Source organism: Natator depressus, chromosome 4 (genome assembly GCF_965152275.1).
Source record: "Natator depressus isolate rNatDep1 chromosome 4, rNatDep2.hap1, whole genome shotgun sequence".
In the NCBI taxonomy this organism is placed as follows: domain Eukaryota; kingdom Metazoa; phylum Chordata; order Testudines; family Cheloniidae; genus Natator; species Natator depressus.
The window spans coordinates 42,265,238-42,278,044 of record NC_134237.1 but is presented as its reverse complement, the minus strand read 5'-3'; the positions used below and the strand labels follow the sequence as shown (position 1 = coordinate 42,278,044).

Sequence of the window (12,807 nt, the reverse complement as noted above, 5' to 3'; positions counted from 1 at the left end):
CAGATATCCTGGGCCTGCAAAGATTTAAGCACAGGAATAGTCATAGGTTCATAGAGTTTTTAAGGCATCGTCTAGTCTGACGTGCTGTATATCATAGACAATTTAATTTCACCCAGTTACTCCTGTATGAGCTCAATAATTTGTTTTTCACTAAGCCATGTCTTCCAAAAAGACACCATCTTGATCTGAAGATATCAAAAGGTGGGGAATCCCATAGTAGTTTGTTTCAATGGTTATCGCTGTCACTGTTTATAAAAAAAAAAAAAAAAAGCCTGATTTCTAATTGAAATGTGTTTGGCTTCAGTTGATTGCCATTGATTCTTGTCGTGCTTTCATCCACTAGATTAAAGAGCCTTTTAGAACTTGGTACTTTCTCCCTGGTATGTGTGGACTGTAATTGAGTCACCTCTCATTCTTCTTTTGATAAATTAAACAGATTTAAGTTTCTCAGGGCAAGTCTATACCACAACGCTACATCGGCACAGCTATAGTATGTGTGGTGAAGATGCATAATTACTCCACCTCTGAGAGAGGCGGAAGCTATGTCGGCAGGAGATGCTCTCCCACCAACATAGTGCTGGTGTGACCAGTGCTTAGGACAATGTAGCTTGTGTTGCTCAAGGGGTGACTTTTTCACATGTATTTTCTTTGAATGTGCCCAAGTTACCAAGTGAGTCACATCACTCTGTATGACTGACATCATTATTTAACACTCCACCGGTCTTTGTTATCTGCAAATTTTATCAACAGTGATGTTATGTTTACTTTCAGATCATTGATGAAAATGTTGAATAGGATTGGGCCTAGTATTGATCCCTGTAGAACCGCACTAGAAACATTTCATTTGATTATGATTCCTCATTGACAATTTTTTGAGATCTGTCAAATGGCTGGTTTTTAATCTATTTCACGTGTGCTCTGTCAGTACTGTGGAGTACTTATTTATTTTTAATCAGAATGTTTTGTGTGGTGCTAAGTCAAAAATGTACGTATATTATATCTACGCAGTTACCTTTATCAGCTAAATTTGTAATCTCATCAAAGAATGAAATAAGGTTTGTTTGCAGTGTTGATGGGCATTAATTGTATTTCTAACCTTTAATTCTTTATCAATTGAACCCCATATCAGATATTCCATTATTTTGCCCAGAATTGATGTCAGGCTAACTTGCTTATTAGAATCTGGGTCATCATGCTTACCTTTTTAAATATTGGCACGTTACACCAAGATTTATTAAAAATATTAGTGGGCCAGAAATCTCCTCGGCCAAATCTTCTTAGGACTCTTGGGTGCAAGTTATCCAGTCCTACTGATTTTTAAATGATTATGCCTCGTAAATGAAGTGTAACATCCTCCTCAGTTAATGAACTGGAAACTACTTCATCATCTTCATATAATATGAATTCATCATTGTATCTGTTGACTTCAGTATGCTCCGAGTACCCCTTGACTTTAGTAGGGCTACTCGTTTGCTTAAGTCATTGTGGTATCACAATTTTTTGCCTTGAAGAGTTTCAGTGTAGGTTTGTGGGAGGTGAGGGGAACAGATCTAAAGAATCTAAACTAAACAAAGTCTTTCTTGTTCAAAAAGCAGCGTCAAGTGACCTAATAGAAAATCCCCAAATTATGCAACAGATTAATCATGATTAATTATGGACTTCTAAGAGGTTGAAAAATTAAATGTCATAATCTGAAAGTTAAGGAAGTTTGAGTAAATGGAAATTTGGGCAGAACTCTTTCACACAAAGGATAATAAGTATATTAAAATTATTGAGTAGATGATTGTGAAGCCAAGATTAGATTTCAACTTTCAAATGAATTAAAGAGTATTCTTAAAAAGCGAGAAGTGGAGTCAAGATGAACCAAAGGCTGAGCTGTTGGGCTAGATGGTCCGTCAAACAAACAAACAAAGACAACTATGTTCCTAAATATCTCATATTCCTAATATAGAATGTGTTTTTATGTTAAGGGTGCAGATCAGTTTTTTTTACTATTTCCGATTATTTATTTATGTACTGTCAGCGTGCTTGGCATTGTTTGACAGTGTCTCAGTCCCTGTCCCATGGTCCAGTTCAGTTTTGTTTACTAATGTACATTTCTCTTTTTGCTGGAATATGAAAAAATATGCTTCTTTATATATTATAGCACAGTTCTCAGCTACTGTTATTAGTTTAGATATTTATCATTGAATTTCAGATATACTGTGTTAATACATACATCATTTCTCCTGTTTCCCAAACTTCCTGTCCAAAAGCCTTCTTTTTCTTTTGTAATATTGAACAACCAAAACCAGTAGAAAACTAAACCACAGAATTGTTCATTGACCTTTATCTTTCTTGTCTCTTTTTAATAGGTTTTCGAAAAATAAGTCTAGATGATCTCCGAAAGGCATATATTGTGAAAGATGTGCAGCAGTATATTCTCCATCGTTTAGATCAAGAAGAAGCACTGAGACAACATCTCACAAAAGAAACTGCAGAAATGCTGAACCAGCTTCACATCAAAAGCAGTGGTTGCTTTTTATATCTAGAACGTGTCCTAGATGGAGTTGTGGAAAATTTTATCATGCTAAGAGAGATCCGTGACATTCCTGGAACACTAAATGGCCTATATCTCTGGCTTTGTCAGAGGCTTTTTGTAAGAAAACAGTTTGCAAAGGTCCAGCCAATTCTGAATGTAATTCTTGCAGCTTGTAGGCCATTGACTACAATAGAATTGTATCATGCAGTGTGGACCAAAAACATGACATTGACTATGGAAGACTTTCAACGCAAACTAGATGTTCTGTCAAAAGTTCTTGTTGATGGGCTAGGAAATACTAAAATTTTATTTCATTACAGTTTTGCAGAATGGCTGCTGGATGTAAAGCACTGTACACAGAAATATTTATGTAATGCAGCAGAGGGACACAGAATGTTAGCAATGAGTTACACCTGTCGAGCAAAGGATTTGACACCATTAGAGGCCCAAGAATTTGCTTTGCATCTAATTAATTCAAATTTGCAGTTAGAGACTTCTGAGTTGGCTTTGTGGATGATATGGAATGGCACACCAGTCAAAGACTCTTTGTCCACTTTAATCCCGAAAGAGCAGGAAGTACTACAGCTGCTAGTAAAAGCTGGTGCTCATGTCAACAGTGAAGATGACCGTACATCTTGCATTGTACGACAAGCTCTGGAAAGAGAAGATTCCATTCGTACCCTGTTAGATAATGGGGCATCAGTAAATCAGTGTGATTCAAATGGGAGAACACTGTTAGCTAATGCTGCGTATAGTGGTAATCTTGATGTTGTTAACTTACTTGTTTCTAGAGGAGCAGATTTAGAAATAGAAGATACTCATGGGCAGACAGCACTTACTTTAGCTGCTCGACAAGGACATACCAAGGTTGTCAATTGTTTGATTGGATGTGGGGCTAATGTAAATCACACTGATCATGATGGCTGGACAGCACTACGATCTGCAGCTTGGGGTGGACACACCGAGGTGGTTTCTGCACTCCTTTACGCTGGAGTCAAAGTGGATTGTGCAGATGCTGACAGTAGAACAGCCTTGAGAGCAGCGGCATGGGGAGGACATGAAGATATAGTGCTGAATCTGCTACAACATGGAGCTGAAGTCAACAAAGCTGATAATGAAGGTAGAACGGCTTTGATTGCAGCAGCATACATGGGACATAAAGAGATTGTGGAGCACCTCCTTGACCATGGTGCAGAGGTAAATCATGAGGATGTGGATGGAAGGACTGCTCTGTCTGTTGCTGCACTTTGTGTACCTGCTAGTAAGGGGCATGCTTCAGTGGTTAGCCTTTTAATTGACCGTGGTGCTGAAGTAGATCATTGTGACAAAGATGGTATGACTCCACTGCTGGTAGCTGCCTACGAAGGACATGTAGATGTTGTTGACTTACTTCTAGAAGGAGGAGCTGATGTGGATCACACTGACAATAATGGTCGTACACCCCTTCTGGCAGCAGCTTCTATGGGCCATGCTTCAGTTGTAAATACTCTTTTATTTTGGGGTGCTGCTGTGGATAGCATTGATAGTGAAGGGCGAACAGTTCTTAGTATAGCCTCTGCCCAAGGTAATGTTGAAGTAGTACGGACTCTGCTGGACAGAGGACTAGATGAAAATCATAGAGATGATGCAGGATGGACACCTTTGCACATGGCAGCTTTTGAAGGTCACAGGTTGATATGTGAAGCACTTATAGAACAAGGTGCTAGAACAAATGAAATTGATAATGATGGACGTATACCTTTCATACTGGCTGCACAAGAAGGTCACTATGATTGTGTACAGATATTACTGGAAAATAAATCTAACATTGATCAGAGAGGCTACGATGGGAGAAATTCTCTCCGAGTTGCTGCTTTAGAAGGTCATAGAGATATAGTTGAACTACTTTTCAGCCATGGAGCAGATGTAAACTACAAAGATGCTGATGGCCGGCCAACACTTTACATCTTGGCATTAGAAAACCAGCTTACAATGGCTGAGTATTTTTTAGAAAATGGTGCAAATGTAGAAGCAAGCGATGCAGAAGGGAGGACAGCACTCCATGTTTCCTGCTGGCAGGGCCATTTGGAGATGGTGCAGATACTGATAACATACCATGCTGATGTGAACGCTGCAGACAATGAGAAGCGGTCTGCTTTGCAATCTGCTGCTTGGCAAGGCCATGTGAAAGTAGTTAGGCTTTTGATTGAGCATGGAGCCTTAGTTGACCACACCTGTAATCAAGGTGCTACTGCGCTCTGCATTGCAGCACAAGAAGGACACATTGATGTTGTGCAGATATTACTGGAGCATGGTGCTGATCCGAATCATGCAGATCAATTTGGACGTACTGCTATGCGTGTTGCAGCAAAAAATGGACATTCTCAGATTATTAAATTACTGGAAAAATATGGTGCATCTAGTCTAAATGGCTGCACTCCATCACCAGTCCACACAATGGAGCAAAAACCCTTGCAATCAGTCTCTTCAAAAATGCAGTCATTAACAATAAAATCAAATAGTTCAGGGAGCACTGGTGGAGGAGATATGCAGCCTACTATGCGTGGTTTGTCTAATGGGCCTGCTCATGCTTTCAGTTCTCCCTCAGAATCTCCAGATTCTACAGTGGACCGCCAGAAGTCGTCTTTATCAAATAATTCCCTGAAAAGTTCCAAAAACTCTTCTCTGCGTACTACATCATCTACAGCAACTGCTCAGACAGTGCCTATTGATAGTTTCCATAGTATGTCATTTACAGAACAAATACAGCAGCATTCACTGCCTCGTAGCAGAAGCAGGCAGTCAATTGTTTCTCCTTCTTCCACAACTCATTCCTTAAGTCAGAATCATAATTCACCAAGTAGTGAATTTGAATGGAGCCAAGTAAAACCCAGTTTGAAATCAACTAAAGCAAACAAAGGGGGGAAAACAGAAAACTCCAGCAAATCTGGATCTGCTGGGAAAAAAATCAAGCAGAGCAGCTCCTCCCAGTCAAAAGTTTTAGAATATGAAATGACTCAGTTTGATAAACGAATACCTGTTGCTAAATCTGGGACCAGTGTGCCACTTAAATCAATGCCAGCAGAGTCACAGTGCAAAATTTTGGTCCCTCCATCTCAGCAAGAAGTTTGTCGACCTCAGCAACAGTTCCTAATTCACCAACAGAGTGGGGAACAGAAGAAGCGAAATGGAATAATGACAAACCCAAATTATCACCTTCAAAGCAATCAGGTTTTTCTTGGTAGGGTTTCCGTCCCACGAACAGGACAGGAGAGAGGACTTCAGGAAGTTTTGGAAGGCTATCCTTCAGAGACAGAACTAAGCCTTAAGCAAGCCTTAAAACTTCAGCTTGAGGGAACTGACCCAAGCTTCAACTACAAGAAAGAAACACCACTGTAATAGGTAAACCACTTATCACATAGGACTTGTCTGCATGGTGCATTAGTGTGCACCAGCTGGGGTGTAAGTGCTAGTGGACACCATTGTATTGCACGGTCCACGTAGACCCTGCTGGCGTACACTAAAAATTCCTTAGTGCATGTTGACATAGTCCCAAATAGTATTATGTCGCTGCACACTGGGGAGCTTTTAATGCACGCCAGCAGGGTCCACATGCATCGCTTGCGACACACTGGTATTCACTAGAACTTGTATCTTAGCCGGTACACAATAATGCACCATATAGACAACCCATAGACAAAATATGTGCATTTTAAATAAAATATAACTAGTGCAAATTTTTTAAAGAATCACAAATTTTCAATAAAAATTGTGAAGTGTCAGATTTTTTTCACATGTGCTCATTGGATTTCTGCATTATCAAATGTTTTTCAAAACATCAGCATAAAACAATTGGATGATCAGTACACTTTCTTGTAAATTGATATAAAGCTAAAGGCAAGGTGTTGCTCCAGTACTTTTGATAAGTAGCTGAATTAGTAGCATGTTTCATACAGACTTGATTCACGGCATTATTTTCAACTAAAAGGATAACATTAAAATACCTTGCTGTATTTTCAGTGCTATGCTGAAATTCATTTGTTTACATGTACACTCTTCAAGAAACTGTAAAATATTCTTTCAAGTTACTAGAATAAGTTCTCTACAACTTTAAATTGAAATATTTAATGTGGCTATATCCTGCAGTGAGAGAAATACAGAACAATGCCTCTTTAAAGGAGATGGGATTCTAAATGGCCTTCATGCATCTCATTCTAGATTATTGGACTAGTTTTCTGAGTGTGGGAATTGTGTATTCATACAAAAGTTCTTAAGTATAATCTAAGACTCCAAATTAAATTAATTTTGGTTTCTCACTCTCTACGTAATACATTTTCAACCAGAAATTCTGCAGCTTTCAATCGCTTTTTTTCCCTACAGAAATTATCCAGGAGTTAGTTAAATAGTTAATTCACTCTCCTCCAACCCTTATACCTGCTACATCCTGATGAAGTTTGAGGGTTTTTTAAGGTATTTTGACTTTATTAATAATGATCCCAATAAACATTTGAGTTTCAGAGGAGCAGCATCTTTTTGAAATGGAAAAGCTTCATATACATTGCTTATTTCCCATAATATTTCTTTTGTTCATTTACATTAACATTAGAATGCTGACAGACCAGATTTGTTCCTTTTAAAACAAAAATGTTCTTGTTAGCTGGCTTAATCTTGCAGCAAGTCAACAAGGATTTTTTTTGTGAACGGTTGCTTATTAATTTTGTGTCAGTTACCTGATGGTGAGACATTCATACATCTTGCTCTAGCAAAAGAAAGAAGAGGGTTTTTATCCCAGGCTGCCTTGGAGTGTAGAAGTCATTTTCACCCACATGTCTGTCCCTTCCTACTATTCCTAGGCTACAAGTTTAGTTCCTGAGGTTTATTGTAAAGGGAAGAAAGCCAAAGTATTATACAAAATCCTAAGCTGCTTCCCGAAATGTTTGATGCAACTCTAATGCTAACCAGTTAAAACAACTTGATGGCTCAGACAAAGGCCATTCAGAGCTTGCCTCTATATAAAACTTTAGTATTACTATCTATCTTCAATTATATAGCAACTATAGCTGCAACCTTGTTTCTAGTAGATGTCTTGGGGTAAAATTTTCAAAAGCACCTACGTTACTTAGGTTCCTAAATCTCATTAGAAGTCAACAGGACTTAGACTCCAAAGTATGCTAGTCATTTTTGAAAATGGGACTTAGGTTCCTAAGGCACTTTTGTGTGTTTGAAAATTTTACCCCTGATGCATATAATATTTTATAAAGTTAACATGCTGCATAATCAGTTCCTTTATTTCATAACTCTTCAATAATGTGAGCACCCCAAACACTGTCTTTAAATAATAACTAAGTGAAATGAAATTCAAACAACATGATGGAACTGTGGAAGCTGTGTCAAGGACTCCACCAAACTGAATCCACCAGAACAAAACTCTGCAGGAGTGTAGATACAATCATTCAATTTGCTAACTCTTTAGAATTGTGTGACTTAAATAGATTTAAAATACAAAAAAAGTTTGTGAAATAACCCCATGTATAATATTATAACTGTATGTTGATTCTGTTCATTTAGCTCTTTTTCCATTTAACACCTGCCCACCTGCATAGTGTTAAAGTGAAATATGACTAAAGAGCAGCTTTTGCATTTTTAATCCTTTTTTACAGCTATGTTTTTTAAATGTAAATTTGCATATCAGTTGTGGAGACAGCTGCATGGTGCAGCCTCAAAACTGTCTTTTACTTCGAAGTCTTCTCTATTTCTTTGCCACATCCAAATTAAAAAAAAAAAAATTCCACTAACCAGCAAAACAGAGATGGAATACTTCTTGAAATTCAGCTCAGTGCCTGCCCCAAAAAATATTTCACAGATTAATCTTGATTATTTTGAGTGAATTACCTATGGAACATCATGTTAGAAAATATTACTTCATCATGTAGAATTTTATTGCCAATCTAATATCCAAGGATTTCCAGGAATGGAACTCCAGCTGTCACCTCTTGTTGCCTTTTTTTGGCAATATTTTCAAAAGTTTCCATAGGTATTCGAGCCATATGAGTGCCACGATGGATGGTGAATGCAATTGTGTATTTTTGTTTTTAAAGAAAATCTTTGTTTCAAGACTCATATTTCTAAATATCTTTAGTTAGAAACTGTGTGTGTAGTTGTCTTTCTGTATATAATGTATGTATATGTAGTATTCCCAAATTTAACTTTTTAATTTTGCACTTTTAGGCCAATTCCATGATGCTATGAACAGAAGAGTTTCTGCCTGGAATGGTTTAATCAGCTGCCTGGGATGAAAGCATATAATGCTTGGTAGTCCACCTAGAAAACTAAGAATGTGATTACCACAGTACAATTACCTTAATTACTGTAATGTGCCTAAATTTTAAGGCTGCCTTCTCAGTGTAACTCTCTGTGCTTCAGAAGTTTATTTTGTGTACTTTGTACGTAATACACAGAATAAGCACTTTTTTTCTTAATTGCAGAATAATATATGCTGTGTTTCCCTGACAACACCTGAGAAATTGTAAGAGCAAGGATTTTTGATATCCTATTCCAGAAGGCTTGATAAATGTGCATGTGCCACAATGAACTATATATGGGAGGACAGTGCTTTTTGTATTTATTTTATTTTCCTGTGGCAAAAGAAGCTAAACATACAGTTTATACCATATTTGCATTGCTATAATGTATGGTCATTTTCCTGTGTATTTCAAAAGTTCTCTCAAGAAAAACAAATCTGGTAACAGTATTTGATGAACTTACAGTACTTGTATGTTCTGTCTGTAAAATTACTTTGTTCAATGGTAGAGTTGCAAGATTATAACCATACACCACACCTCTGGGATTTTTTTGTAATAAAATCTAATTTCTACAATTACAGCTTGATATCTGGATGTACAGACTGGCTACCACTGAAAACGATAGAGCTATGCATGTGTATCCAAGGGCAAAACATAGTCCATACTAAATAGTCTAGTATGTTAAAAAAAAAAAAAACTGGATTAATTTCAATATTAGGTGCTTAAGTGTAATGTGCTAAAATTTAAGGCCTGATTCTGCTTTGACTTACACCTCCATAAGAACTCAGGAATAACTCCATTAAAGTAAGTGAATTTACACGTGTGTAATATTTGTGCAAGCAAACAAAAACAGGTCCATTGTATGTAACAGTGTACACTATGAAATTTTCTCCATTTACAAGGGATGAACATGCACAACTCTAACTCCATCGCTCATGAGTCATAAAAATGATTAACACCTGAAAATATAAAGTATATTGCACCATTCACTATTGCATAGTCTGACTCTAGATAATAAAAGTTAACATTTTCTACATAAGTATTTCCTTTAAAGACATGAATTCAACTTTTCTCATATTGTAATTCTGTGCATTCCCTGAATAGTGTGATCCAAAGTCATGATGATAATCTATTTATAAATTTAGATAAATGGCCCTTGGATGCATATACATTGTATATTCCGGGACACGGAAGATCTCGATAGGTTACTACTGTGGTGAACAGTCATCAGAACATAATTAAATTTGATTTTTTTAATTAATGAACCGCCTTCTTATTCACTCATATTATCAAATGTAAAAAGAAAATCTTTCATAGGCATATGATGTGTAGTAAAATGTAATGTTAGAAGTTGACACCATAGCAATATTGATAATTCTGAAGTGAATGTTTTGAGTATTTAATTTTTTGTCCCTGTGGGATATTTATAAAATAAACACAATGGAACTCTTGCAGAATAGCCTTAAGAATGTTAATGGTTCAGTAAAGAGAGAGTACCAGAAAGTTTCAGCAGACTTATTATGAACCTTAAGTATAGTGCATTTGCAATACTGTGCAAGAACACAACTTTCTCTTTTCTATTGGGTGTATGTTTTGTTCTGTAGAAAGATATCCCAGAAGGCTTACCTTTTCTACTACTTGATTGTCGTTTGGATTATATTTATTTAATTTTATTGTTTTGTTTTGTTTTTTGTTACAAAGTGCACATTGGGTCAGAGGGCCCATTTCACAATGGGCTACAGTTTCCAGACAGCTTCAGGTTTTTGTATGAATAATATTTACATTTGAAACAGTTGGTGGGTAAACTCCACATATAAATCAACTGAAAGACCTGTTGAAAAGTTACTTTCAGAATCAAAATAACAGTTCCTGCAGCTTTTCAGTATTGCTTTGGAATAGAGCATGAATTACACTGTTAAAATACTTTGATGAGGGTGTGAGACATTCCGCATTGCTTTTGTGTGTGATTTTAATATTATACCTTATGTGGTCTGTACCATGCTAAGAAAGTAAAACTAATATCCCCCAAATGTTAGCAATTCAATTTGGACTTTTAAAATGTTGGGTGATGTCCTGCTGTCTGTACAATCACACAGAAGTCAGTGGGGTTGCACACTTGTAACTCAGACCAGAATTTAGCCTGTCAAATATTTCTCTGTTTCAGATCTTGTTTTCATAAGCCACTATGCGACTAGTCCTGTCTCCTCCTCCTCACATTTCATGCAGTCTCTCCAACAACCATCTCCAGAAGTGATCACAAATTCATGATGGGAAAGCTAGAGAAAAGACTGTCTTGTGAACATTAACATCAATACCATATACTTGTGGAGAAAGTCTTCAAAAGAGAAAAGTATTTAAATTTGTCAGAACTAAAAAGGTATTGAGGTACAGTGATGCCCTTTTGTCCTCCTTGTGATCAGTATTGAAAGTATTACCATTGATTTAAAAATAAAAGGCAGTTTCCCTCATTAATCAGCTATGCAAGTGTGTGTTATGCTTAATATCCTCCATCTGATCTGTTCAGTTAACTTTGTTTGCAGATAGACTTTTTTTTTTTTTCCCCTCCCTGGATTGGGTTGTATATAGCCTATAATGTACATTGAATGAATTTCACATTGTAAAATTTTTATTTTATTCCTTGTATTATATTAAGCAAAAAACCCTATGTATATGAAAGTGCATAATAAATATATTTGCTTTTCAGCAGCTATCTGTTTTATTTTACAACCTCCCTTCTTGGGACATTTCAGGAAAAGGTTCTTAAAAATTAGGAAAACTTGACTAGCATTTGTTAAGCATCTAATAAAACCTAATGAAAATTAGAATATGATTTAGAAAGGTCGTAAGCATTTGAGGCAAGCATTTTCAAAACTGGATGCCCGAAGTTAGCTCCTAAATCCATATTTAGAGACCTGTTTATTTCCTGATATTTCAAAAATGCTGAGTTCTCAGCAGCTTCCACTGACTTCAGATTTAGTATTTCACATTCTTACGAGGCCTTGAAACCAGCAGGAATAAAAAACTTCTCCTTCGAGACGTGTTGCCCATGTCCATTTTTGTTCCAGTGTGTGCATGCCCAGTGCACCAGAGTCAGAGATATTTTTTCTTAAGTGGTGCCCATAAGGGGAAACACATGCATCCTCAGCAGTCTTGTGCTGCTACACAATGCTATGAAGGGTGGAGACACCTTTGATCACCCTCAGTTCCTTCTTACAGGACATATCCCAACATAAAGGGGAAGAAGAATGGAATGGATATGTGCAACACATCTCAACAGTTACAGAACAGGTTAGTAACCATTTTTTCTTCAAATGATGGCACATCCATTTCACTTAAAGTCACCCCGAGCAGTTAAGTCTGGAGACGTGTTTTGGAATCTATCTGAACAATGACTATAGATCCAAATTTGGCAAAGTCCTTTGAACATCCAAGGCATTTAGCCTCTCTTCAACCCTATGAGAGCAGGGTTAGGAAAGAATGTAAGTAAGTATATGGCTTGATTGAGGTGGAATTGTGAAACTGCTTTAGTCAGGAATTTCAAATGCAGACATAAATATACCTTATCCTTATTAAAGCAAAAAAAAAAGTGTAAAGAGGGTCATCTACCAACACTCGTAACTCCATTACCCTTCTTACAGATAAAATTGGTACCAAAAATGCTACTTTCATAGAGAGATAAAGTAAGGAGCAAGGAGCCATGGGTTTAAAGGGTGGAGTTGTTAACTCTGCCAGCATCAGATTCAGGTTCCAGGGAGGAATGGGATTCTTGACATGGGGATATAACCTGTCTAGACCTGTTAAGAATCTGATAGACATAGGGTTGGAAAATACTGAGTGGTTCACAACTGATGATTGGAAAGTGGAGGTCGCTGCCAGATGAACTCTGATGGAACTAACCAATAGACCCTGCTGTTTCAGGTTAAACACATCCAAAACATGTTGGATAGAGGCCAGGACTGGTGAAACACCTCTCTGCTTTCACCTTATGAAGAATAGTGTTCACTT

The 12,807-nt window shown here is 37.1% G+C and overlaps 1 protein-coding gene across 2 annotated transcripts in view; it reads left to right on the top strand.

Moving 5' to 3' along the window:
• The window catches only part of ANKRD50 (ankyrin repeat domain containing 50), a 49,211-nt gene extending 37,741 nt beyond the window's left edge, over positions 1 to 11,470 (top strand). Inside the window, exons 4-5 of one of the 2 annotated variants that reach the window (XM_074950832.1) lie at positions 2,355 to 5,902; positions 8,729 to 11,470. In XM_074950832.1, coding sequence (XP_074806933.1) covers positions 2,355 to 5,899 — 3,545 coding nt within the window. In that variant the 3' untranslated portion in view covers positions 5,900 to 5,902; positions 8,729 to 11,470. The remainder of the gene's footprint in view (positions 1 to 2,354; positions 5,903 to 8,728) is intronic. The other variant, XM_074950833.1, reaches the window with a different exon arrangement.
• Positions 11,471 to 12,807: the final 1,337 nt, after the last annotated feature.